General features: G+C 46.7%; 1 protein-coding gene across 1 annotated transcript; it reads left to right on the top strand.

Moving 5' to 3' along the window:
- Positions 1 to 5547: 5547 nt before the first annotated feature.
- Positions 5548 to 21859, top strand: TMEM272 (transmembrane protein 272). Its single transcript, XM_032207554.1, has 5 exons — positions 5548 to 5606; positions 8553 to 8632; positions 12850 to 12909; positions 19097 to 19179; positions 21290 to 21859. The coding sequence occupies exons 2-5, from the start codon at positions 8575 to 8577 to the stop codon at positions 21650 to 21652; spliced, it is 564 nt and encodes a 187-aa protein (XP_032063445.1). The 5' UTR covers positions 5548 to 5606; positions 8553 to 8574; the 3' UTR covers positions 21653 to 21859.
- Positions 21860 to 22826: the final 967 nt, after the last annotated feature.

The raw sequence follows: 22826 nt of genomic DNA, 5'->3' as shown, positions 1-22826 counted from the left end.
AAAATGGTGTCCCTTGAAACTAGCTTTGTCTGTGCTACTTGCAATTGCCAGCATGTATGCCAAGGATCTCCTTTGCTGCTGTTCTCTTTTCCTCCTGTGAATAAGAAAGGACCAAAATATAAAAGCATCTCAGTTATCTCAGTCTTCTGCTTACTCTTAGACCAAAACAAAAAGCAAAGCAAAAGCAGATGTAGAGCAGAACAGCATGTTGTTAACAGCAAGACATCCAGCACCTCTGCTTGGTGCCCCCATCCCTCCTGCTCCTTCTTCCCACTCTTTATTTCTCCATTCAAATGATGGACTATGTTGAATTTTAAATCGATTTCTTTGCGTCAGGAATTGCCAATCCTGAGACAGCTCTTCAGTTTGTGCCATGTGGGGAACGTGAACGAAGCCTGTGAGCAAGATGTTATTGCAGAGGGGATCCATGGACCAAGGAAGCAGAAGTGCTGCTCCTGAAGAGATGGTGTGAGAATACAAGGCACCCACAGCCCATATTCACACCTGTGCCCATATGAATGGGGTTGCTGATCTTGTGTGAGCACTGCACCGAAGTGGTGCTTCCCCAAAGGGCTGTGTTGGAGGCACTCAGAGCCGTGCTCTCCCCAGGGGAACGAGACTTCTTGTCCCACTCTTGACCCATTTTCGGCAGGCTGAGGTTGTGCACCAGCGGCTGCAGCTTGCCAGCCAGGTACTGGGAACTTGCTTATGCACCCAAACTTCATAAAAACACCTCTACATCTCCTCTTTGGACCTGGTCCTCCCCTGTGCCTCCCAGAGTCAACCTTTGAGCATAGTGCCATCTGCTGAGAATTGAGGTACTCGTGCAGCCCAAACAAGCACTGCCACATCTCACTCACAAAATAAAAATAAAACCCTTGGGACAGTAGAATTCATAACAGGGCCTCAAATGGTAGCAGACCTCTGAACCAGGTTTTCACCAGAAGATGCAATGATTGGCCTAGCATTTCACCAAAAACTGGACCATTTGCACAAGTGAGTCTGCTTGCTCATGTATCAGCCAGAGGCCCAATTTACTCTAGTTCCAGGCTGAGCTGGCTCCTAACCTGGCTTTCATACATCCGCAACTAGATCTAAAATTGGATTTAGTACCTGAAACTCAGGATACACGGAGTTCTTGAAGAGACCCAAAGAGAGCCCAAAATACAGGTCTTGTTATGCCATGCCAGTGCTGGCGTGTCCAGGTGTCTAGAGAACTGTGACAACCTCCTGCTTGCAGAGCAAGACCTTGGAGACCACAGGGGATCCTCTTGGGCTCTTGATGAAATAGAAACTGGCCTGGAAGGAAACATCACCGTTGCAGAAGGCATTTTGTTTGCAAAGGCCTTCATTGATCCTTATTGTCTCCCTCACCTGCTTAACACTCACACTCCTCCTTGGTGCTGAGCTCCGTCTTTCCTTGTTATCTGCTCCATGGAAAATGCTCTCCTCCTCTTGTGATCCGTGCAGGTGAGCATGCCCTTGGTCCTGCTCTGGATGCCTTCTTCTCCAGCCGTAAGACAATGCTATGTTCTGCATATGGAAACTCATGGCTAAAGCCCCTTTCTCACAAGCAAACCATGAGCAGGGACTCCCACCTCACACCTAAATACACACACAAACATACGCAGAGCTGAGGGTTATTTCTGCAGGTTCTCTCCCTCATATGGGGGTCCAGCACCTCCAGCATGGCCCTAATTGCTCTACCCTGGCCCCAATGGAAGTTCGTGGGTAGACAACTGCACCAGAGATTCCCGACTCCATGTATCTGAGCGCTGCAGTGAACCTCATCCTCCACCTGTTTGGAGTCGCTCAACTGTTCTGCAGTATTCCTGCCTTGAAACTCTTCACCAACTTTTTATTGCACACTGTAAGCACTCGACAATAAATGTATGGTTGTTTCCCCATAAGACTACAGGGAAAGATCTGGGTCCGTGCCTCTGGAGGGTTAGTGTCAGCCGTCCTGCTAACAGATATGGTGTCAAGCTTGTTCTGTTATCCTCTGAGTTAAATGCACTGACAGGTGGCAAAAGGCATATTTTATAAGTGAAAAAAAATCAAATAAAACACATGAAAATGCATGGTGTTTTCGTCTGTCATCAGCAGAACAATATATTTTATTTATGGCTGTGTACGGTGGGAATATCAGCTCTGATCTGCAGAAGTGCAAATTAAACTGCTGCTTTAGATTATCATATTTTATGCGTAGTAACTTTACAGGCTTTGGCTTTTTTCACTGTTTGTAAAACCTTTATGAGTTATTAACTTTTTGTGTTTTTGTCAACCATATTTTAGATCTGAGAGGTTTATTCCCGCTCTTATACTAAATGAGGCGTTTTGCTGCTAAGAGAGTTCAGCGTTTTATTCAGCTGTGATGACTTTCCCTTATTCTCTAGCACGAAGCACAATTAAGAGAGAAATGTTCAGTAGCTTTATGATGCCCTTGTCGTTGGAGCTAATCCTTTTTTTCCCCCACTCCATTTTTTCAGGGATTCCCCAAGGATTTTACAAACCCTACACACTTGTCTAGCATCTCCACAGTGGCACAAACAAACACATGGACCCCAGCAGGAGCCTTGGTTTTCATATTTTAAGTAATTCCACTTTCTATTATTGCAAGTTTAAAGAACATAGGAATTTCCTGATTAATATTCAGGGCTTATGGGTGAATTTTGCTCAGATTAATTTGCACAACTCATTACTTTGGTAGGTAGCAGTGGCAATGAGGACTTGACTTTTAATATCACTTCATGTGTTATGTCATGGGAAGCTTTCTTTGCCCAGGACATCTCACAGGTTCACCTCCCAAGTTGCCAGTGATGAATGACAACCTGTGATGAATGCAATTCAATACAAATGACAGAAAGCTCTTCATTCTCTACAGGAAAACAGCACACATTCCTGAGGAAGTCATTTTTTTAGTCATTTTTCCCATTTGATAGAGTCATTGAAGCATCAAAGGCACAAGCAAATGAGGCCAGAACACCTTGACCTGGACAGAGGCTCCAGACCCAGAAAACACCTCCTGGTACTTTCTTAGGATGATCTCCCAGCACCCAGACTAGAGGCTTGCAGATGTCTTTAGCCACAGCTGGTATCTTTGTAGCTCATAATCTACTTTCCTAGGCAAATGTAGTCCTCCTCTGCTTGTGGGTTGCATATTTGAAGCTATCCCTTACTGGACTTTAATAAAGTTACTCTTCCCATCAGTTATCCAGCACATTTGGTCCTTTCTCCATCTATTTCTTAGATTACATTAGGATAAATTGCCCTGAGTAAGGAGAAGCGTGAAGCACACAGTCTGATATTTTCTCATTTTCTGCTTTGTCTCTTGGGCATTGGCCAAGTAAACTGCCATGGAGACCAGCAAATGCAGCTCGCTTCCCCAAGACAGTCTTTGAGAAAGAAGCTGAGGAGCCAAAATAGCCACAGTGGCAGGCTTCAGGCCGCTCTGTAACTTACTGTGACAGTCACACGCACAAAAATCTCCATCGTGATGTGGGTGAGAAGAAAGGGCCTTGTCTGATTTTGCATGTATCAACAGGCAGAAGCATTTCACAAAGTCCTCCTTGCACGGAGCTCTGCAGCTCCCAGACATCCCAGGAGATGGAGACGGCGACCTCCTGGCTCACACTGCCCGGAGACTTTGGACCAAAGATGACAATTTGCCACCCCGATGGCACTACCAGCAGGTCACAGTCAGCATCTCCTCAAAGCCGCCTGAAATCTTCCTTTAAAACCACCAGAATGGAGCAGTTTAATGGCACCCCAAAGCGTCACTGCAGATTAGCTAGAACCAGCGCGGGTGGCGCTTCCCACAGGGACTCCTGGTCCCAGCTATTTTTCGCCGTGATCTTTTGTGATGATTGAATGCCATAATTTCTGGGATCCCCACAGCTGGTCATTAAGAAGCTGGGAAGTCAGTACTGATGACTGGTTTCCCCTGAGCTAGCAGAGCACTTCTCAACACATAAGTATACTTTTTTTTTGCCTTGAACAGTGGAAGAAATTAAATGTAAGCTGAATTTCTTTCCCAGGGGCTGTTTATATTTCAATGTACAAGGACATTTTTTGCAAGAAAATGTGACATCCCTGATCACACGCAGCACTTAAGAAAACCAAGTCAGATTCTTCCAATTGGAAAATAACAGCAAATGTCGGAGATGGGGACTGTTTTTGTGTTGATTTCGACTTCTGAGCCAGTGAGTTAGGAGAAAGCCCGATGGCAAAAGCACTCACTTTTGGTGAGGGTGAAAGAAAGGACCCCAAAAGAGGTGGGCAGCGTAGACTCAAGATGTAATGTCAAGACTTGTTGATGTTCCAGCTGTTTCTAGTGATGTGCCAGTGCCTGGGAACAGCTGGGAAGAGCAGCTTCTGTTGGAAGAAGGAGCTTTATTAGCTTATAGCGAAGAAGAACTGGGACCACACAAAGCCACACTGCCTGGGGGAGTTTCCCCTCTCTCTTCATTGACCATACAGAGGAACTGGGTTCCCGCTTAAGTGCTCAAACTCCTGCTTGAGTGCAGTGAATAAAAGCCTTTGTCTTAGCTGCCAAAGTCCCTCAGCCAAAACTCTCCAAGCTTCCAGCCTTCTATCTAAAGCCACATTAGCAATTATCTTTATTGCTACAATAAGCCTCCACCTGTACATTTTTCTGACAATTATCAATGCCGTAAGCTGGGAATTACAGCTGGGATGAGCTGCACCACCCTGACAGCTGAAGGCAGGACTGTCCCTTCTGAGTGAGAGCAGTCCCTTTGCCAGCTCGTCACCTGTCCCTTCTCTGCGGGGCCTTTCTGAAAGGGCTCAAAATGCACGTCCACCTTCACTAATGCTGTCGCTTATCCTGGAGAAGCGCTGTCCCTCAGATCCACTTTTCTCTTGCACCGAACAAGGGCTGTCCAGGAGGTGATGCTACACGCGTAATTAGACCTGAGGTGGCAAGCTGTCACCTGCTGATGGGACGCAAGCACCCAGCTAACAAACAGACCTCTCCCGTAGTCACAAGAAAAAAAGCAGCCAGCTTTCCTAGCTATGCAAAGAGCTCTGTCGATTGCATCAAGAGGAAGGGGGAAAATTGCATGAAGGATGGACTAAGGACTCAATATTCACTACTGATTATAGACGTAAAGCATTGTTCATTTTTTTTTTAGTAAGAGATTTTGAGAAGGAATTGTCTTTTCTCCTCCGGCACAGCCACAGCTCTGTGGGGCCCTTTGCTTCCCCCTGCTGACACTGTGAAGCCGCCCGGGTGGGCTGTGGCTGCAGCCAGCCGTGGGAGTGGGGAAACGAAGGAGGATCGGCTCCGACGGCAAGAGCTCCTGCATCCCACATCCCTCATCCTACATCCTACATCCCTCATTCCACATCCTGCACCCCACATCCCGCATCTCTCATCCCGCAGCCCCTCCAGCTGCCAAGAGGTGCACGAACAGGAGACGAGGAGGAAGAAAAGCACCTGAAAGCCCTTGCCACACCTCATCCCAACGGGCAGGGTCCCAGCACGCTCTCCCTCCTGGCTTCTGCCCAAGGCTGGATTTTGTGGCTCCCCAGCCCCATCTCCCAGGAGTGCCGGTGAAGGGGTTTGGGTCCCGTGGAGCTCGCAGGTAAGGGGGAAGGTGGAGGATGCGCTGGAAAGGTGTGTGGGGTAAAAGACAGTGTGGGGCTGTGGGATTTGTCAGGAGGAAATTGGCTTTGGAGTTACTTTAGAATTACCTTAATTCAGATTGTTCTCTAAACATTCACTTGGCTGCGAAATTTTTTTAAGGAAACAAAGAAAAAACATTTTCTCTAGCAACCTTTGGAGAAGAGCCCTTGCCCTGGAGGTGCTGGCTGGACCCTGAGCACTGGCCATGTCCCAGCAGGACCCTGCACCTTTCGACAGTTTTGGGTGGGAGCTGGGGTTTTGGGAAGTGCTGGCGAATCTGCCTGCTGTGCTCCTGAGTCCTGTCTGGGGCACCTGAAGCTGGCAGAGGGCAGAGCTAAGTTTGAGCAGAGACTGAGTGCTGTAGGGCAGGTGTGGAAGTGGTCCTCCTTTGGGCTGATGCTGTGGGTCACACTGCTCCTTTTCTTTTTTCCCTCGTAACCTAAATATTTAGGGTGAGAACAAAGACCAGCACAACAGTTCAAAGCCCAAACTGCCTGAAATAAAGAAAAGACCGGGCTGGAGGGTCCGTGCTACAGAGGCTTATCACTGCTGCTTGCTGGGGACAAGGAGCAGAGTTACAAAAGAAGTGATGTGGGACATGGCGTTAGGGCCACCTCCAGAGGGGGCACAGAGCAGAGAAGCGGTGTTGGGACAGGCTGCAGGAGGCGTAGGGGTGCCGTGGCTCTGTGCTCCCTGGGTTGCAACCTGCCACCCCAAAAAGTGGCAACGTGGAGAGATGTAGGGGCTCAGCAACTTGTCCCCCACATCGCTGGCATCTGTGAATGCAAGGGTAGTGCTGTCACCTTGTGGTAGTGACCCCAGGGAACAACTTCTGGGAGAAGTTCCAGAAGCTGGCTGTGTTTCACTTTATTATTTTTTTTTTTAATTTATTTTTATTTTTTCCTTTTTGGCTGAGTTTTCCATTGTATGTGACTTTTCTAACTCTCCAGCCATCGTTTCAGCTTTGGCAGGGATAGTTTTCAACAACGGCAAAACTGTTCTTGAGCTGCCTGCCAGCTGAATTGCACTTCCAGCACCCTCGTGCACTGGCAAATAGGAAAATATTTCAATATTAAATAAAATATTAACTTTAACACTCACGGTAGCTACTGCAGATTCACTGACGAGCTGGGGCGAAGGGGCAAAATGCATTTATCCAGCAAACACCGGCTTTTTCGAGGGATTTGTCAGTCTTGTAGGAGTCAAACCCAGGGTCTGAGGAATGAGTTGACACCACCTCCTAGTGGTTATGTGCATTGTGCCCTTGTGTGAGCAGGATTTCTGTGTAACCATCACGATTTTACCCAGTTTTACCTGGCACAACTGCATACCAGGGCTCTGGCTCACCGTCATTTCGGGGCTCCATCACTAGGTGGGGACATGCTCACACACACCGAGCCCTCCTTCGCTTTGTCTTCACCATTTTTTTTCCCCCTGTAATGTAAAAAAACCAGCAAATTTAGACAAAACATACCTTTTACCCTCTGGTTATGGACATACAGCATTCCTATCCAGACACGGATCTGCTCATGGCAATTTGGTGCTCAACCAACTTTTAACGTGGCATTTTGTTATTGGGTTTCCGTGAGACTTACTGCCACAAAGGTAATTCCAGGCATGAAGATACGCATAAAGACAAATCCTATTGATCTCTGTGCATAATTTAGAGCACTTATGTCAGTAGCCAGTAGTATACTCAAAATTAATGTCTACTTGTGCACTTTCAAGAATAAATCTTCACCTAATGTTTTAAGGCTTCAAATTAAGGTGAAATTTGGCTGTGAAAGCTACCAGTTTCCCTTTATCCTTCCAGTTTTCCCTGAGCATGTAACAGAGCTCATGTCCTCCCTGAAAGCGTTCGCCAATACCTGTAGTCCAAAGGCCCAGGACTTGCTCTTCTGAGGAAGGCCTGGATGAGGGATATGTGCTCCCCAAATTTGTTCAGTACTCACTGCGATGCCCACTGAGATTTGGGAGGCTAATTACGGTAGCTATACCTGATGTGATAGGAAATAAAGTTGGCAATGGGCAGGGAGCAGGCCCCATCCCATTCCCCACGGTAGCAGAGGGTCCTGGGCCGCTGAAACTCACAGGCCCTGGGGCTTGAAGGAGAAGACCTCTGGTCTGGTCGGTCCTGCAGACCACAGGGAGAAGAGGCATGATTTGGGATGGCTCTTCTTTCCTGTGCCATCACCACATGTGCCCCTTTCTTGTCACTCTTTCTCCTGCACTGCAGAGCATCCCCAGCTTTGTTTCTCTCCACCCATTCATGCCGTTGGTGCTGGTGATGGACCTGTGGTGTCTTGGAGGCTTGGAGCATGGGCATGTGTGTGTGAGGGAGCTTTCTGAACTCCCACCAACACTCCCACGGACACAGGATGCTATTGAACTGTCTAGTGGTGTCTTATGCCCTGGCCTTGGATGCCTAGCTTGTTGCTCATCCCTCACACCACCTCATAAAAATTCTCCATCACAAAGAGCAGCTTTCTAATCCGGCTACTTTTTAATCAAAGGCATCTTGTTCTGGGCTCCCTGGGGCTTGCAGTTTCTATTCCACATTCCTCTTCAGAATGTTCCTTGATCTGAAAACTGTTTTCTCCCCGCTCTCCCTCTTCCTTTTCTTCCCTGAATTCGCTTTTGCTCACCAAATAATCTTCACAGAGCTTTGTGTCGTGTAGCAAACTGTACCTGTTTCGCTGGGCTTTCTCACAGTGTCAAATAAACTTTGTGCTGCCTCCACCCCAACCAAAAGCAGGGCTCTGGGGACCCCCCCATATGGCTTTGGGGGGTTTTGGGGTAGTGAAAGCCTGCTGAAGTGCGTGAGCCACTCTGGGCTAAGATGTTGAGTCAGCTGAAGACACTGCTTGTGATTTTTGTAACTGTGTTCATTTCTGTATCCCCACAGACACCCCAAAAGGTGCTTCACGATGCCAGCCGGCCTGGAGAAAGCTTGTCACCGGTGCATCTCCAAAATTGCCAGCAATGGTAAGGCAGCTATGGGAGAAACCTCCCTCTGCATTTAAACAGACCTGTAGCTAATACATAGAGATACGTAACGAAATTAAGGTAATACCAAGTCCCACCTGAAGTTTCCTTTTCTTTCTCCCCTTCTGCTTTCTTTCCTGGACAATTTTGGGTGCTGATAGAGCACCCAATAGCAGTTGTATCTCTAAAACACCCACCTGAGCTGTATTATTTGGATTAAAGTAGATTCGGCAGGAGGTTAAAATGCAAGGATTTTAAAGCAACTTACTCCCACTGACTGTATCTCCTTTTTACTCTGAATCACAAATGCCTTTCACTTTCAGTTTTTGGTAGTAACAACTTCTAATTCCACTCAAGTATGTGGGGAAGAAAACTCCTTAATATACTCCACCACTCCCCATAATCGATGCTTCACCCACGCAAACAACTGCACTTGTCAGCCCGTGGCTGTTACCTCGGGGGCTTCTGTATTAATGCCTTGGCTTCACTTGCACAGCTCTACAAGTTCAGAATGAACTTTTACAGGGATTAAGCCTCATAGCTCCTCGCTGTCTTGCAGGCCTTCAGACAAAACAGCATCAGTGAAGATTCCCAAATGCATTTCAGTGTGACTGGATTTGGGAATAGCAAAATTCAGGAAAGCAGCTGGGGCTGCTCTTGGGTTTGGCACTGAAGGAGCACCCACGGTTACTGCTCCCTCCTGGTATTATATTGCCACTGGGGCTTTTAGGATGGCTGAGAAAACAGATAATCTTTCTGAACGTTTTTTGAAAGAATGGGATTAGTTCTGATCTCATCTGTGCTCCTTTACATCAGGAGCACCCTCCTGGATACACGCGGTCACCCATGCATGAGGAAAATACCCTCCCAAGAAATCCATCATCTTTAGCTTTTCTTTACGTTTAAGTTTGAAATCAGCCCAGCTTTAGCAATGGATCAGCCAGTGCATCCCAAATTGATTTTCTGTTCATTAAAATGCAAGCCCTTCTGAAGTGCACTGGTGCTCAATTTCACATTTTCTCATCATCCTGGGTATATTTTTCAGACTGCCTTTCAGCACAGCCCCATATTGTACCTATGGTCTCCAGGTATTTAAACGACTCTGAAGAGACAACCTACTTGTGCAGCATCATTTAAATTCTTTTCATTGTTGGCACAGCAATTGAAGTTCAGAACATCAGGGCAGCTTTAATTAACTGACCGAAAGGAAAAAAAAATAAAAGGCTAATTCACTATGCTGGGTCTATCGCAAAGCAAACCGATGGCTCTTTATGCAATGCCTGTATTGTGTTTAAAAAGTACATCTGGAAATTAATCACAAGGGTCCAAATAAAGGACTGAAAATGCGACATGGCTCTACTTCAGTAGCTAGAGACCTGCCATAACACTCAGGCAAGCTGTTCTGCAGCATTGCCTAACCCCCAAAGTACCTACAACCCATATACACCCTCCCCAACAGCTTGAAGGTCCCAGGTTATCAGCACCTCCTTCTTCTACACCACTGCAGGTGAGAGAAGCACTGCTGGTGTCAGTGCTGGAGCCAGCAACTTAATTTCTAGGTGTCGTGGTGCTGACATTGCTTACCTGGGTGCCCAGGTGCTATTTCACAGCAGCACAAGCTTTGCTAAGCAGACGGTGATGGCACACAGCAAACAGCTGCATCTCTGAGGCTGGATTTGGTTTGCAAGTCAGCTCTGTCACAGCTCTCTGCTCCCCGTGGTGGCTTTGTACTGGGGCTGGAGTCCTCCCCAAGCCCCTCTCGGTACTGTAGGGGATTCCTGCAGATACCATGAAGGAATAAATTGGGGATGAAGACACCTGCTACACATACACATGCTGGTACGCTGCCAGCTTCCTGCTGATTTCCAGTCATCTCCAAGGCTGCACCCACACTGTCATGTGCATCTGCCCCAAGGCATGATCCGTCCCAGGTCCCAGCACCTGAATTTGGGTGTCAGAAGGGAGTAATGTGAATTCACACATGGGCTTCTGCTCCTCAGCTTGCCCATGAAGACAAACCCAGGGGTGAACGCAAAATTTGGTTGGAAGCTGGTAGCAGCTCATAAAAAATAAATAAATAATAATAATTATAATTCCTTTTTTATCAGGACATAGACTCGTGGCAAAAACCTGGCAGGCCACAGAACAAACAGCATTTGAGAGTGATGGCTAAAGGACCCAACACCCCATTTATTCCTGTGTTTGGTGTCAGGGAGCTTGTCACACACTCTACTGGGTAGGCTGCCCACTGCCATATCAGTGTGCCATCGAAGAAGTGGGTAGGTTAGGATTTACACCCATAAATCACTCCAGAACGGAAGAGAGAGCATGACACAGCCATGGTGTCAGTGGTGAATGGAAGTTCATTTACTCCTTGCAGTGGAAGAGCGCGGGGAGCTCTGGCAGGAGGCTGAAAGCTCCACTGAACGGTGGGTTTATGGCAGCGAAATGTCCTGCTGGGCAGGAGGCAGGGGCTGCACCCACCCTGCTGCTTTTCCTACCCACAGATTTCAAGGAATGTGCAAGATATAAAGCTATCTCCTCTCCTCTTTCCCTGCTGTGACTGCACACTGGGACTTGGCTCACTGATACCTCCCAAAGCAGGACCTTGCTCATGTCAAACACCAAAGAGGTGCCCAGCGGTGATGCTCTGCCTGATGCCCTGACACCAGCTCCTCGGAGCAGATGTTCTTCTGAGCCATGCCTTGGAGTATTTCCCTCACCTGCCTGTGGTTTTAGAGACTACTAGCTTTATTATTTTATTTTTTTTCTTGCTACTTTTTCTCAGAATAGGTCTAGGGGCGTCTCTGCCCAGTGGTGGTACCCCCAAGTTGAAGCCATCACGTGTGAAACCGCGCAGAGAGCAGCTCCCTCTCTGCAGAACTGGGCTGCCCTCACAGCAAATATCATTTTCCTGAGCAATTTGTCTTCAGACCAGGCTGGGGCAGCACAAGCCAGGCAAATCCAGGCAAAGCACGCGTGTGTCCTGCCTGAGGAGCGTTTCTGCGAACCGCCCCTCCACGCTCACATTTTGGGGGAAACGCTTTTCCGTGCTGCTAGCAGCGCTCAGAGCCACGCAGAGCCCTGCCAGTTGTGTAGGCAATTGCGTCTCACGCTGGTGAGCACGGAGCTGGAAACCTTCCCAGACTACGCATCTGCCCCTCCAGTTCCAGACCTGAGAGGCTGGAGCTGAATGGGGAGATAATGAGTAAATACATCCCCGGTGACTGCTCTGGGAGGGGAATTAATGAGCCATTATCTTTCCCTCCCGAGCAGCAGCGAGCGGTCCCTGCCTCCCATTTCTCTCCTCCAAAACCCAGCTTTTGGGTAGACGCAAACCCGGCCACCTGTGAGCCAGATGCACAGCCCCAAATAAATGCGGGTCCTGGCGAGCCTTTTACAGAGCTCCCCACAGCATCCCTGCGGGCAGATCATGCACCACACAGGAGGAGGAGGTGAAGCCTCAAAAATACGGGTGACGCCTGAACTTTGATGGTGCCCCTGTGTCCCCTGCCTCAGTTTCTCCTCCTGTAACAGGAGGAGAAATTGTTTTGCAGAGGCTGCAGTTCTGGGCCACGAGCTGGGATTTTTTTCATAAGCTTCCGAGGAGACATCCTACTCTTTTTTTTTTTTTTTTTTTTTAATTGTCCTCAGCCCCTGTGCAATCTGTGCCTACCTCCACGTCCTGCTCTGTTGCCTCCTTGGGCAGCTACTTGCACAGAAGTGCTCTGCAGGGATGCTCGCCACAGCCATTTCCTCATTATGCTTCCTCCTCATTTTTCGGAGCAGCAGCTCGCTTTAATATTGCGAAGTGCTCGTGATTAGGCACAGAGGTGACAGCTCTGGTAAAAGACAGGCCACTCGCACTGTTATTGACGCTATTATTTCTGGGTTTCTGCAAAGGTAAGCACTCATCCTCTGCAGCAGCAGGCTGTGCTGGGGAAGTACCAGGGCTCAGACACACCAGAGGCTCTCCGAGGAGTAACTGAGCACCTCAGGTCCACTTATTCCAGGGAAGAGTTCACGTGCAGCCCCAAGAGCATCCCTCTGTGAGGCCTCACTGCACAACAAACATGGCATCCCCCCACTGCACTGCTTTTCTTGCTATACATCTTTATGGATAAGCAGCATCCAGAAAGCACTGGATGGCACTTCTGATCTTTAAACTTCAACCAGCCCCAATAACACTGTATTTTCTTTCTTTTTTCCATTCACAGCATGCTTTATATTCGGGCTCCTTGCTTTCCTTGCCTTGCCGTTGTCCATGACTTTCACAGGTAAGTCGACTGTTACAGCAGTGTACCAATATGAATTTCCTGACGCTGTGAAGCAGGTTATCCTGTGGGAGAAATGAGTAGGCGACCTTAAAGTTCCCAACTGTTAGCCCCGTGTGTTGGTATTTAAGCTTCAGACAGAGAAGCACAGCCCACGCTGTATGGCGGGGAGCAAGCAGTTCTTGAATTTTGATCCTGTTTGTCTCAAATACATCTCTGGTGTGAGCCACCTCAGCACAGGGCAGGGGTCAGGACATTTGGAGGCCTTACTGACACATGTTGGAGTCTAACCAGGTTTCAGTTTCTCTATATTTACCCATAACTCTGAATTTTTTGGCTGCACATGGCTTATTTCGGGGGCATCTGAAACACTTTCCATCACTGGGTTGGGCCAGGTGACCTCTAGAGGCCCCCTCCAACCTAAACCACTCTGTGCTCTCTTTTTACCATGAAGTTGCTGACATGCTCTGAGCCTCAGCCCTGTTTTAATTCACTTTGATAGCAGTGTATTTACTTCAGCTCTGTTGCTGCTTAGGCTACCAGCAGCTGGCAAGGGGCTGGGGGTGTTTGGGCTCAGTCTGTGGGAGGAAGCTCAGCATCCGAGACACGAGAAGATTTCATTAATCAGGATCTGAGCCACAAAAATCCTAGAAGCATAGGGCTGGAAGGGAGGAAAAGATCATCTAGGCTGCTATTTCTCCGCCTTTTTGAAAGCTCGACCTGTTTTTTGGCTCATCTGTCTCTTTATAGCCACCTGAAGGCTGGATTTGCAAGCAGCATTAAAGATCAACTATTTAAGAAAGGAAAGAAAAAGACTTTGACTTGCATAATTTTATACATTGATAAACCGTGTGAGGCTCTTTCCTTCCCTGAGCAGCAGTTTTTCCTTATCATTAATACAGATTTTAAAATAATGTATTTGCTAACCCTTCGCTGCTTCCTTTGGGCCTTCTACCTCCTCCCCAGGGGCTGTGACCCACACTTGAGACACGTCGGTGGAGGCAGAAGCTCCCTCCCCTTTCAGACAGGCTCAGGGCACCCCAGCAGACATCAGACTTGTCCTTACTCAAGGAAATTCCCCAGCTTCTCAAGGAGATTATTTCAGCCTTTTATTGCTCTCACAGACAAAATATTCCCCCCCCCATCCAATCTAAATCTTCCCCATGGCAAATGAAACAGATTACAGCCTGTCCTACGCCCCGTGATCACAAAGATAGATTGGCTGCTGTCCTACCCACGAGAAGCTTTGAAGTACTTGAAGGTTCCTGTTACAACCCCACTCCATCTCTCTTTTCCCCAGAGATCTCAAAAACCCGATTCTTTCAGCCTGACCTCACAGGCCACTTTTTTTCTAGAGCTCTTTTGCTCTTTTGCCTCCCTCCTTTGGCCTCTGGAACTTACTTTTTTCCCCCTCAAAAAAAAAATATGACAGAACACAAGGCTCAGCTGAGACCCGAGGAACGAGCGGTGCAGGATAATTTCCTCCTCTGCTTAACCTGCAGGATTCCTGTAAATGCACCTCAGAATGAAGGATGCTCTCCGTACCAACTCGTTGGCTCTGCTGTAGTTTATGGTGCGTTGCAAGCCCAGATGTTTTTTGGCAGTGCTGCTCCCTATCTGACATTCCTCAATTTTTTTTTACTTACATTTCAGTTTCCTCTCCCAGACGTAGTGCTTGACTTTATCAGGTGTCATCTCATAGATTTTGGATGTCTTTTTCCAGAGTATCCAGGTCACTTTACATTGTAAGTCTTGTCCTCAAAATCCCTACCAACCATTCCAGCTCGGTGTCCTTGAGAACCTGCCCACCTTCTGCCTCATTATTAACGATGGCCTGGCTCAAACGAGCTCTGCATGCAGATGCTGTGGGCAGGATGCGTCCCACCTGGCTCTGGACTGTACGCATCTGTAGCCAAGCTCAGTGCTGCCTGTTTCCCCTGCAGCCAGTTAAGAGAGATGAGCATTTCGGGCAGCCAAAGTCCCACAGCCTCCTTCAGATGTCTGCACTGGGAGGAGATGGCTTTCAAGGGAGCTGGACAACCAGCCTAAATGTAGGCATCTAGAATTTGGCCAGAACTGTAAAAATGTGTTCAGCTACAGGCTGGCACTGCTCCCTTCAGCTGGGGCCTTCTGAATACCACTGACGGCTGTGGCAGGACTCTGATTTCGGTGTCCTAATTAAGAATTAGGGAGTTCTAATTAGGGATTAAGAAGCAATTAGGAGCTAGGGAGATGGGCTGAACTGTTACATCTCAACACATAGGCTCTTCTGCTTAGCCATGACTTAAAATTACTATTTATCCCATAAGAGGATTTCAGCTTTAGCTTTTCCCTAGGCTGAATGTGCCTGAGCTGTGGAATAGGAGTGGGAAGGTAAAATTTCAAGTGCAGTACAGCTTGCATGCATGTTGACAGCTAGCCTCCTGGAAATGAATACGTGGCTGGAATCTGACCACTTTTAAATATCATTTCTTAGGAATATTTCATTAGATCTTTAAGATCAGAGAGAAGTGGAAAGCGTAAATTAAGACACTAGCCTGGAGCTGTGGGTATCTCCTCCATCAGATACAGATCCCTTTTTTTTTTCTGAAATTAAGACTTACTGAAGACTTACTGAAATTAAGAGATAATGTCACCGTAATATGGTGTTGTCAGAGGATGTTGGTTTCCAGCAGCTACATATCTGCAAAGGCATTTTTAGGAAAACTAAATGTCAAGGAAAATGCAGATATTTATTATCTGAGCAAAAGCCTCTGATTTTTTTTTTTTTTTATAACAGTCTGTTACCATGATCTCAGAGAATAACTTGCTGATGTGTCACCAGTCATTTTGGCTCTTGCATTCTGCAGAGGAAAACTGTGAGATATTTTCAGACGTTAACAAATAAATTATAATAATATTAGTTAAAAAACGGAGATGAATAACTGGTAGCTCTGGTAATAATTATACACGAACAACATACATTTTACAATTTTAGGAGTACTGTAAATCACAGTGTAAGTCATGACACATGAAAAGGAGTCACAACATTTTCCAAGCTCCAGACTTGTGACATCATTTAAGCCATGGCTTGTTCAGCAAATTTCTAACTTCTACTGGTAGGGCTGATACATTTTTCATTAAACACTCCTATAATAGTGACAGCGATGGAAGGACCTCCTAGACTTTAGTTTTTTGGAGATTTTTTCTAGTTTTCTGGACAATGAAAGATTGCTCCCAATAACACAATCCTGTGCATTGTCCAGGCTGTCTTTATGAGCAGTGTTCCCCAGGGGCAGCTAAATCAGATCTGAAGGCTGATGACATCATTGTCTCAGTAGCCAGTCTAAGTCTTCCCCTGTTCAAATTTAACACAGTACTACTCCTTGTGCTAGTGTCTATACCAAATTAAATAATTCCTCAACCCTCAAGTGCTCCCAATAGTTGTCTGAAGACTGCTCTGATACTCTGTACTGTGTTTAGCCAGTCTTGATCTTTAGTGGCTGTTGTTAACATAACCTTTCCTTGCATTTCATTCCTGCAGCCACTGCATGGATTCTGTGAGCTTTCCCTGAATTGCTGATACGTTTTCTGATAAAATGGTGCCCAAGGTACTCACTCTGCAATAAATCCTCTGCAGCACCTAGATCCTAGGGTAAGGCCCCCAGACCAGGGCCTGCCAGAGGGCTGGGCTACGCGATGGTGGCTGCAGCCATCCCCTAGGAACAAGAGAAAAAGGCCTGGTGAGAAGGTGGGGGGAAAGGCAGCAGACATCAGATTGATCTTACCTCAGAATCAAAGAATCATTTGGGCTGAAAAAGACCTTCAAGACTATCAAGTCAAACTGTCAACTTGACCTACTGAGTGCCATCACTAAACTATGTCCCTCGGTGCCACGAAGCCACCCTCCTTTGGTACGAGGTGCATCGAGGTGCATTTCAGCGATTTTCAGCTGCCTGGGAAGAGTAAAGCAATTAAAATGAGGCCAATGCTCGGAGCCAGGACAGGTTGCAGGGAGCACTCGACTGAAAGCAGAGCTTTGATCTCCCATGGTCCATCTACCCCATCATTAAGAGCCGAAACGAGCTCCTGCTCATTTTGATGTTCCCAAATAAATCACGCATATGCTGTGTGTGAACTGCTTAGCACAAGACACATGCACCCAGATTTCACTGTAACATGCAGCACTGCCCATCTGCCAACACTAGGTCCATATTTCCTTATCACCCACAGTCCTGCATTTCTGAAGTTACAACTGCATTACTTCCTTTCACCTCCCCTTTTCCTGTCATATCTGTCTGGAATATTCTCCTGTCATTCAAATTGTTCCCAAGACTGACTGCTGTCATGCTACATATATGAAAGGACCCCATAACAGATTGGTCTGGGAAACAGAATCTTAGCTCCAAGAAAAATATTGGCATGTTTTCTTGATTCCTTTCTTCCTTTTTTTTTTTTTTTTTTCCTTCTCAAATCAAAATCTCAGTAATACACTGGAAATATACTGGAAATAGCAATTGCCTGGGTTCCTAAACTGAAATATATTCCTTGAGCTCCCTGACCAGCTGCTTTTGAGGCAGGCTATTGCAGGGCCAAAGACTCTGGAAACACTGGCAGCTGCTTTCTGAAAAAGATATAATTTTCAGTGATGTCCCTGCTGCCCACCTCTTTACATTTGAAAGTCTGAGCAGGCCTCAGTGTTAGATAGTGGCAAAATGGACAAAAAATTGCAGCTTTGGGAATAGCAGACAAAAAGGGAGAGAGGCCAAATCCAGCCAAGTCCAACCCTTTTGAATTTCAAGAAGACTGATATAAATGTTTAGTCTAGGAGAATCCACTGGACTCAGCCCAGAGACACGGCAGATCACTGCATCCTACAACTAACCTAAAATTAGCAAGCAACCACAATGCAGGACACCTATATTATGCTATGAAAAATGTGTGGGAGGGGTTCAGAGCATCAGCAATATTCTGGACCAGCAACAGGAGTGGATTTGGTGGGCAAATTGAAAAGCTGAAGAAGGCCACAGCTATAGAAGCAGGAAAAACAAACAAAACCAGAAAGCACTGGTACCTCTTTCTTTATCCTGTGTCTTTTTTGGTGTAGTTCTGAACATAGAGGCAAGATGTTCTACCTAAGAGACGTTTACCACTGAGAGCAGCATGTTGCTTTCAGTGTCCTGCATCTAGAGAACCCCAGTTGTTGAGAGGGAAGTCAAAAATGCTCCTAGAAAACAAGTTATGCACCAAGAAGAAAACAGAAAATCTCTTCTGGCCTCTGCAGCTGATCAGCAGAAGTCCTGAAATATGGGATCAATGACAACAAAATTATAGTGTAATGAAGAGTTTAAAATTGAATAAAGATGCCAGTGGGTAGGAGACTTGGGCAAATGATTCATCCCTGCTAACTTTAGGTATTTACAGCTGGCTGTCTAGATTCCTTGTATAGTTATAGAGAGAAAGAGGCACTTTCAGGGCACAATTCATCTGACCTATTTTAAACGCCTATCTTAGGACGAGAGGAATTGAATTTTCGAAGTGTCTATTTCTCCCTGTTGACTATAAAGAGTCTAGGAAACTAGTTCAGATATAGATGCCTGCATTGCAGACATCTAAATTTGGACAGATGAGTCTCACTGCCACAGACCTGTATCACAAGCTTCAGTGTCTAATGCCAACATCATCCTTGCACTGCCATATATTCCCTTCCCTAAATCCTACTCAGCTTTCTAGCAGTAGATCTGAGGGTTGCCAGGATCCCTGGCTCCATAACAACCAGCGCTTTTAGCCTTCAGCAACCCAAACAGCCTGGAAACTTGAGCTTCTCTGGTTCCCCATGAGCTGGTGGGGAGGCTAAAATGGCTCCAGGAGCTCCCACATGTGCTGGCACCCAAGCTTTGAGGCATCTGACTTGGGAACATGCCTCACGCATGGAGCTAATGAGCAGGAAAGACCTGGGAGAAGCTTATCAGAATTCATTTTTTTTTCCACAAATGGTTTTAATTTTCAATTTTCTACTTCCGATGAAAATTCCCTGACCCAGCTCAGTCAACTGATCATTCAACAAAAATGAGGTGGCTGATGCTAAGGAGCAGCATACCTGGCTCGGATTAACTGTGCTCCTCTTGCCGCACCTTTAATTTCCACTGCATAGCTCGTTGCACTATTTGATCTCTCGAGATAACAAACGCTATTAATTTTTGCCGTTCAGGAATGAAGTTTTTGGAAGACTGCCCAGTTCAGCCACTAATTCCATTATATCTGCTGGTGGGTGGCGTGATTGGCAGCTTAAAGGTAATGTGCCTCGTATGTGTGAGAAATATCTTGTGTGACTAGACTTTGACTTGCTAGTTAAGACATAATGATGGCTCCAGACAGCTACGTGCACGCAGCACTGAAGGCAGCTCCCTGGATTGAACCGTGCCTGTTCCAGCACTTAAAGCTCCCATCAGGCAAGCGAGATGCTAATGAGTTTTCTTCAGCGGTGTCCCACACAGCGTGGTGTGACTTTCTCCTGCATCACAGCATCTGTGCTACCATCCCTGCCGGTGGAAATGCCTGCAGAATGTGGCTGGCTGTGGCAAACGGGGTCCTGTTTCCTTGAGGAAAAAAGCAGGCTTTATTAATTTAGGCACAGTATTTTCTAACCACTGCTCCCCATTTTCTAGTAGACTATACTTTTATCTTTGCTGAGCCAGAGCCTGGCAGCTTGACAAGTCCAGGTACCCCCATATCTGTGTCACACCCTGGGCGCTATAACAACGCTTCAGCTCTGCATAAGCTCCAGGGCAAAGGATGGCCCCTTTGATAATGTTTCTAGCTCATTTTCTTTTGCCAGGATTAAAAGAAGGGGGAAAGAATATTCCCCTGCAGGTCTCTACATCCCCTGCGCTCTTTTCGCAGTGGTAACCACACTGTAGCACATCACTGGGAAATGAATCATCACTGCGAGGACCTCTGGTCAGTAAATAAGTAAATGGGGAACAAAGAAAGTGCTTAATCTGGCTGTATGGATTTGCTACGCTGTGAGTTCGCCTGGCAAATGCTTAGTCATTCAATCACAGCATCGGGCCTATTTGTATAATCAAAGATTCATTTAATAATGGTTTAGAAAAGATTAGATCAGAGTTGAAAGGAAATTTTCAGGCTAATGAATTGAAGCATTCATCAAAAACGTTGACGATTTCCTAGCTATTGCTGATTCGAATCCAGTTTTTCTCAACCAAAATGAGTGGGTCGCTTAATAATTCCTGCTGACATCAAACGATGGCTTGAATTTGGTTTCAGCTGACAGCAGGACTGCGTATTTTGCAGCCTGGTGATATATCTGGTTGGAATTTGATTTGCCTAACTCATGTCATCTCATAGCGCTTCATCTCCAGCTAAATTCCACTGCCTAAATTCTACCCTGTTAAAGTCTGCACTGACTGGTACCGGGTGATGGGAGCAGTGCCTGAGCAGTACGTTGGGCTAGCTTGAAATCAGAGACCTAAAAGTCATTCTGGTTGTAAGGATCTGGGCAGATCTGTAGGTTTCTCATCTGTTTCTTTAGGACCTCCAATCTTTTAAAGGCAGTGGTGACCTGTAGGTGTTCACCAAGGTGATTGAGCCATCCTACAGTGCCTGGAGAGCCCTGCTGAATTCATGTGGTGGTGCTCCATAAGCAGATAGTTCTGCAGTTATTAACAATGTGAGCGACAGCCAGAACGTGCTTCAATCGCAGCTTGGCAAGGCAATGAATGCAGGATTTAAATGCACTTTTCCAAAACTTGTCAGATACAGCTGAGATCTATAAATCCAGCTGGGAGGGCTTTCTGACTTCCTCCAAACTGAGGCTCATCCACCAATTAACCCTGCTTCCATCACTGAGCATGACGAGGCTTGAGCACAGGCACCAGCCTGTGTCCTGAGCTCACCTCGAAGCTAACAAGCTGCATGGAGCAGTCAGTTTGACAGGGAAGAGCAAGAGAATCCCGTTCCCAGGATGCCCACCCGATTAACCTATATGGCAATGCTACATGGAACTAGGAGAGACAAATCCACCCACTACAAGGCAGGAACTACTCTCCTCAACAAATTTAGCAGTTACTCTGATCTGTTCTTAAAAATCCCCAGTGAGGGAGCTGCTGCCATTTCCCCATGTAATCTGTTCCCATGCCTTTCTGTCCTCACCATTGGCAAGTTTTTTTCCCATGACTGCCCTAAATCTCACTGGTGAATCAACTGTATGCAAAAACTTATTATTTTCCAGCAGAATCTGCCCCATTTGTGGCTGCTCTGATTCCTCTTACACCATTTTCCCGGGCTCAATTTTAATTTGCCCAAAAAGCTGGCAGTGGTCAGGAGGTATTCAGACTCTCCCCACCCAATTTACTTCCTGCCTTTTCTCCCCCAATGTCTCCAGGTGACCCTTCTGCTGTACGACTCCACCAGGATGAGGCAGCTGCTTTCCAAGTCTGTTGTGATTGATGACGACGACGACGACGAATATCCCTGGAGGCAGAACGCTCACAAATACTACATCCACCTGACCCTCAGCCTCTTCCTCTTCCTCTGGTTCATTCTTGGGAACTACTGGGTTTTCTCCGTGTACCTGCCAAATTTCATCCCACCTTTCCACCAGCCTCAGGATTACTGTGACAAAACCCTGTACATTTTTGCTGTTGGTGTGCTCATTATCAGCCATACCGTGCTCTTTCTCCTTATCTTTTGTAGCTGCTGCATATACTGTGTTTCCAGGCAGAGATACTCTTCTGAGGAAGACTAAATGCCACAGAAATTAAGCTCCAGATGTTTGGGAAAGGGTGTACAATGAAGAAAAGGCAATAACTCACCCTTGTGTGTATCTTTGTTGTACTATAGATATGTATGTTAGCAGTCAACTGCAAGAGGAAATTGTAAAATACATTCCAGTGCCATCTGGAAATAGCTGAGCTGGAATACAGCACATTCGATGTAAAATTGCTGCTACAGATGCCAGGGTGCACTCTTGCTCACTTCTCTATCTCTTTTTTAACTCTTGGATTTTCTCTTTGTAGTGTCAAGCTCTGCAGTAAGCCCTTGCAGATGACGAGCTCCTCTAAAACCAGGTCCCCTTATGTTATTGCAGCATAGCACATCTTTGCCTGTTACAGTAGCCGTGCTGTCCTCTTTCCTGGGACCTGAACACCTCCGTAGCCTTGCTGTTACTGTCCCTGCATTAAAGATGAAGGGGCTGAGGCACAAAAGATGAAGGGCTGTATTCAGACTGCCTTGTGTGGCACGTGGACTGCGACAGGAACTTAGATGGCCACCAGAAAGCTTCTTGGGCCAGTGTGAGACCAGCCAAGGCATAGCTGTGATAGCAATATGAGCACGTATAAAAGGCAGCCTGAATATGGCCCCAAGATCTCTCCTGAACCTGGATGAGAAAGCATCTGTATCTATCTTTGGTGCTAAAGCAGGTGGTCTGAGTATATCCACACATATCCAATACATCCAAACCGAGCCAAGGCCACAGTGCAAGCCTCTGGCAGAACGAGGAACTGAGCTACTGAACACCAGCTCAGCGTTCCCGAGCTTGGGGAGACTCCTCTTTCGCCACTTTTTGTATAACAGCAACGTGTCAGTACCACACCAACACAAAGATGCTTGCCAAGCCATTGTGATTAAGTTCACAGAAAACCTGGTGACGTTATGCTGGTATTTTCACTTTATGATAATGAGACACGGGCAGGGATGTGAGAGGCTCGGGTGGACGTGCTTCCTACAGCAGTTCTCTGGTTGTGGTGTGAGTGTACGTTTGATTTGTTCACCGTGGTGCTGTACTTATGGAAATCTGTACTCAGTGGGCAGACGTCATGAACACAGCTTGTAAGTCAACAGCAGTGTCAGCTCTAAAAGCACCGGCATGCACAGAGACAATTGTTTTGTGACATGCAATGGAACAAGCCCATAACTGG

This window comes from Aythya fuligula, chromosome 1, assembly GCF_009819795.1.
Source record: "Aythya fuligula isolate bAytFul2 chromosome 1, bAytFul2.pri, whole genome shotgun sequence".
NCBI lineage: Eukaryota > Metazoa > Chordata > Aves > Anseriformes > Anatidae > Aythya > Aythya fuligula.
The sequence above is the reverse complement of the archived record's forward strand: the minus strand, read 5'-3'. Positions and strand labels throughout refer to the sequence as shown.

Excerpts from the sequence above, each read along its gene's own strand:
- TMEM272 (XM_032207554.1), top strand. The coding sequence starts at position 8,575 with ATGCCAGCCGGCCTGGAGAAAGCTTGTCACCGGTGCATCTCCAAAATT. Across the intron at positions 12,910-19,096 it reads GTTGTCCATGACTTTCACAG|GAATGAAGTTTTTGGAAGAC; the intron begins GTAAGTCGACTG and ends TTTGCCGTTCAG. Across the intron at positions 19,180-21,289 it reads GCGTGATTGGCAGCTTAAAG|GTGACCCTTCTGCTGTACGA; the intron begins GTAATGTGCCTC and ends CAATGTCTCCAG.